Below are 5,000 nucleotides of genomic sequence, written 5' to 3'. Positions count from 1 at the left end.
TAATATCTTGATGTTTACTATTACACAGTATGTTTTGATTGGTTGAAGGACTGACCTCACAGGAAGTGCCTGCGTAGCCCCAGGGACACTCGCAGGTCTCCACGGCAACCGCCTGGAGACGATTGGCTGAGTTGGGATCAGCGATGTCCAGAGACATACGTCCAACACTGGAGAGAGGACACAGCTTTATCGATCAACTCTATATCTAGAAACACCTTAATCTATCAACTCTATATCTAGAAACTGCTTAATCTATCAACTCTATATCTAGAAACACCTTAATCTATCAACTCTATATCTAGAAACACCTTAATCTATCAACTCTATATCTAGAAACACCTTAATCTATCAACTCTATATCTAGAAACACCTTAATCTATCAACTCTATATCTAGAAACACCTTAATCTATCAACTCTATATCTAGAAACACCTTAATCTATCAACTCTATATCTAGAAACACCTTAATCTATCAACTCTATATCTAGAAACACCTTAATCTATCAACTCTATATCTAGAAACACCTTAATCTATCAACTCTATATCTAGAAACACCTTAATCTATCAACTCTATATCTAGAAACACCTTAATCTATCAACTCTATATCTAGAAACAGCTTAATCATAATATGAGGGGTGAGAGTGAGGGGTGATAGATTAGGGGTGAGGGTGTGGGGTGAGAGTGAGGGGTGATAGAGGAGGGGTGAGGGGTGAGAGTGAGGGGTGATAGATGAGGGGTGAGGGGTGAGAGTGAGGGGTGATAGATGAGGGGTGAGGGTGAGGGTGAGGGGTGAGGAGTGATATCTGAGGGTGAGGGGGGAGGGTGAGGAGTGATATCTGAGGGTGAGGGCGGTCTCTCACCCCAGCGGCCCGCTGGCGGAGGCGTTGAGCCGGACGTTGACCCTGAGGGCCGTGACCCCGGCCAGGACGGTCAGGAGGTCGTCTCGGGTCACGCGCCCGATGCCGCGCTCGTCCACGAAGCTCTGGGGGGTCATCGCCATGGAGACCGACTGGTTGGCCAGCGGCGTGAGGAAGAGGAGGCGAGGCAACGACTGACGAAGGCTTTTACCGTTACCCTATGAGAGAGAGAGGGGGAGAGAGACATAGAGGCCCAGTGAGAAGAGAGAGAGACAGACGGTGAGATGAGAGAGAGACAGACGGTGAGATGAGAGAGACAGACGGTGAGATGAGAGAGAGACAGACGGTGAGAAGAGAGAGAGACAGAGTGAGATGAGAGAGAGACAGACGGTGAGATGAGAGAGAGACAGACGGTGAGATGAGAGAGAGACAGACGGTGAGATGAGAGAGAGACAGACGGTGAGATGAGAGAGAGACAGACGGTGAGATGAGAGAGAGACAGACGGTGAGATGAGAGAGAGACAGACGGTGAGATGAGAGAGAGACAGACGGTGAGATGAGAGAGAGACAGACGGTGAGATGAGAGAGAGACAGACGGTGAGATGAGAGAGAGACAGACGGTGAGATGAGAGAGAGACAGACGGTGAGATGAGAGAGAGACAGACGGTGAGATGAGAGAGAGACAGACGGTGAGATGAGAGAGACAGACGGTGAGATGAGAGAGAGACAGGCGGTGAGATGAGAGAGAGAGACGGTGAGATGAGAGAGAGACAGACGGTGAGATGAGAGAGAGACAGAAAGTGAGATGAGAGAGACAGACGGTGAGATGAAAGAGAGACAGAGTGAGATGAGAGAGAGACAGACGGTGTGATGAGAGAGAGACAGACGGTGAGATGAGAGAGAGACAGAGAGAGATGAGAGAGAGACAGACGGTGAGATGAGAGAGACAGACAGTGAGACGAGGTCAGGTGTGCAGGGACGGGTCTCACCTCTATGATGATGTCACAGTGGGCGGGGACAGTGCGGTCGTAGTTGTCCAATGGGACGTCGTAAAACAGCGACAGGTTGAGAAGGCCTCCGTATGACGCCAGCTACAGACAGACAGGCAGACAGGCAGACAGACAGACAGGCAGACAGACAGACAGACAGACAGTAAATCAGACAGTCTTTAATTATCCTAGTATAAAGTAGTAGTAATACGTATCTAGCTCAAAACCAGGCAGACAGACAGGCAGAGTGACAGACGGACAGACAGACAGACAGACAGACAGACAGACAGACAGACAGACAGACAGACAGACAGACAGACAGAGAGACAGACAGACAGACAGACAGACAGACAGACAGCCAGACAGACAGACAGACAGACAGACAGACAGACAGAAAGACAGACAAACAGATATATGGTCATTTATTCTCGGTCAGTATAAAGTAGTAGTAATAAGTATCTAGCTCAAAACCAGGCAGACAGACAGGCAGAGTGACAGACGGACAGACGGACGGACAGACAGACAGACAGACAGACAGACAGACAGTATAAAATATATATATGTATCTAGCTTTTTAACTAGCTAGATAGGCAGACAGTAATTATCCTACTAGAAAGTAGCATTAATTTAGTATCTTTCTAGAGCTACAGCCAACTAGCTCAGCAGACTCTTTGCGTACCTTGTTGCCGAGGAACCCCTCGGGCGCGGACCAGGACATGGTGTGTTGGTGGGCGGGGACGAAGGACCGGTTTCCTGGGAGGAGGTCGTTGTCATGGAGCTCACGGATGGCGGTTGAGGGGAGGAGCCTCCCGTTGGTGTGAACCGTCTGAGGACGCAGTAACGCTGTCAACGTCTCCGCGCCGATAAAGCTTTGAGTCGTGAATCTCTGAAGTATCTCAGTGTGTGTGAATGCGTGTGTGTGTGTGTGTGGACGTGTGTGGTTGCCTGCTCGCTAGTGTGTGTATGTGTATGTGTGTGTGTGTGTGTTTTTGTATGCGTGTGTCTGCGTGTGTGTGTGTGCGTGTCTGTGTCAGTGCTTGGGTGTGTGAGTGTACGCGCTTGCTTGAGTTTGTGAGTGTGCGCGCGTGTGTGTGTGCGTGTGCGTACATGTGTGTGCGAGCGTACTTATGCGTGTGTGTGCGTGCGTGCTTGTGTGTATGGCGCATGCATGTGTGTTTGCGCATGAATGTGCGTTTGAGGGTGTACCTGGGACATGGACCACGAAGAGCTCTCACACACGTCTGAGACCCCGAAGCAGAAGCAGTGGCTGCAGCCCTCAGGGTCCAACGCCTGCAGGTTGTAGTACCCTGACCTACACAGGTCACAGTTCACCCCCATCACGTTAACCTGGAGGAGGGGGGAGGAGGGGGAGGAGGAGAGGAGGAGGGGGAGGAGGAGGGGGAGGAGGAGAGGGAGGGGAGGAGGAGAGGAGAGAGAGGGGGGGGAGGAGGGGGAGGAGGAGAGGAGAGAGAGGGGAGGAGGAGGGGGAGGAGGAGAGGAGAGAGAGGAGGGGGAGGAGGAGAGGAGAGAGAGGGGAGGAGGAGGGGGAGGAGAGGGAGGAAAGAGAGGGGAGGAGGAGAGGAGAGAAAGGGGAGGAGGAGGGGAGGAGAGGAGAGAAAGGGGAGGAGGAGGGGAGGAGGAGAGGAGAGGAGGAGAGGTGGGGGAAAGAGGGGAGAGGAGGAGAGGAGAGGATGGGAGGAGAACCAGGTGAGACAATTATGGCAACAGAAGGAGAGAGGAGTAGAGAGGAGAGGAGGAGAGGAGATGAGAAGAGAGGATGGGAGGGGCAAAAAGGAGAATTGGAGGAAAGGAGGAGAAGGAGGGGGCCGAGGAGAAACGTGACAGGTCAGACCGATAGGAGGGGAGAGGAGGAGTAGGGAGGAGAGAGGCGAGTGAGTCAGAGAAAGAGATGAATTAGTTCCGTCTGTGCGTGCGGTGCTGGGGAGCAGAGGTGCATTGTGGGGGGTGTAGTGCGTACCTTGCAGGCGCAGGGGGAGCAGGGGTCGGTGTTGGTGCTGCCGGCGAGCTGACACTCACAGGCGGAGCAGGAGGGGAAGTCTCTGAAGCCGAACGCACAGCGGTCGCAGCGCCGCCCCGTGAAGCCACGCCTACAGTCACACTGACCCGCAGTCACGCCTGGACACACACACACACACACACACACACACACACACACACACACACACACATCATGATCATCATCATCACCATCACCATCACCATCATGATGATGATGATCATCATCATCATAATCATCACTATCATCATCATCAATATGGGTACAGCAGACTAGTATATAATAGTATTTCTATGATAAAGAACAATAGTTAATGCATTTATGACAGTATTAGTGAGCAGGTGAGTAAGTAGTAATAATAGTATTAGCATAAGTATTGATTAGAAGTAATAATAGTTTGACTATTGATAAGTTGTAATAATAGTATAAGCATAAGTATCGATAAGTACTTATAATACTATAAGTATTGATTAGAAGTAATATTAGTTTGAGTATTGATTAGCAGTAATAATAGTATTAGCGTTGATTGGCTAATAGTATTGATCATCAGTAGTACCTGTGTGGGCGTCGTCGGGGGAGCACGCGGCCGACCTCGACCCTCTGGGGTCACAGTCACACTCTACACACGGAGAGTCAGCGTAGGGGGACACCTACACACACACACCGCACCCACACACGCACACACACACACACACAGACAAACACAGACAAACACACACAGACACACAGACAAACACACACACACACACACACACACAGACAAACACACACACAGACACACCGCACGCACACACACACACACACACACACAGACAAACACACACACAGACACAGACAAACACACGCACACACAGACAGACACACACACACACACAGACAAACACACACACACACAGACACACCGCACGCACACACACACACACACACACACACACACAGACACACACAGGGAAAGAAAATATATAATCTAGCATCTGAAAAGTATGTAGATATATATAGACATCGATATCAATATCTGTAGATATACGTTATGTGTTTCTATAATTATTATGAAGGTGTCAGTACCTGGGCCGGTCTGTAGAAGGTGCGGGCGCAGGTCTCACAGTTGACCCCCGCTGTGTTCTGGGAGCAGCCG

General features: G+C 50.4%; 1 protein-coding gene across 1 annotated transcript in view; it reads right to left on the bottom strand.

Annotated features, from left to right (window-relative positions):
- The window catches only part of lama1 (laminin, alpha 1), a 32,579-nt gene that overhangs the window by 25,208 nt on the left and 2,371 nt on the right, over positions 1–5,000 (bottom strand). The window contains exons 5-12 of the mRNA XM_056583957.1: positions 4,931–5,000; positions 4,422–4,515; positions 3,827–3,984; positions 3,055–3,195; positions 2,528–2,674; positions 1,849–1,950; positions 863–1,077; positions 56–167 (exon numbers count right to left, since the gene is read on the bottom strand). The exon at positions 4,931–5,000 is cut by the window's right edge and continues 109 nt beyond it. Of these exons, the coding sequence (XP_056439932.1) occupies positions 56–167; positions 863–1,077; positions 1,849–1,950; positions 2,528–2,674; positions 3,055–3,195; positions 3,827–3,984; positions 4,422–4,515; positions 4,931–5,000 (1,039 nt within the window). The remainder of the gene's footprint in view (positions 1–55; positions 168–862; positions 1,078–1,848; positions 1,951–2,527; positions 2,675–3,054; positions 3,196–3,826; positions 3,985–4,421; positions 4,516–4,930) is intronic.

The sequence above is a fragment of the Gadus chalcogrammus genome, chromosome 23 (genome assembly GCF_026213295.1).
Source record: "Gadus chalcogrammus isolate NIFS_2021 chromosome 23, NIFS_Gcha_1.0, whole genome shotgun sequence".
NCBI classification, from domain to species: Eukaryota; Metazoa; Chordata; class Actinopteri; order Gadiformes; family Gadidae; genus Gadus; species Gadus chalcogrammus.
This window is presented reverse-complemented; position numbering and strand designations above follow the sequence as displayed.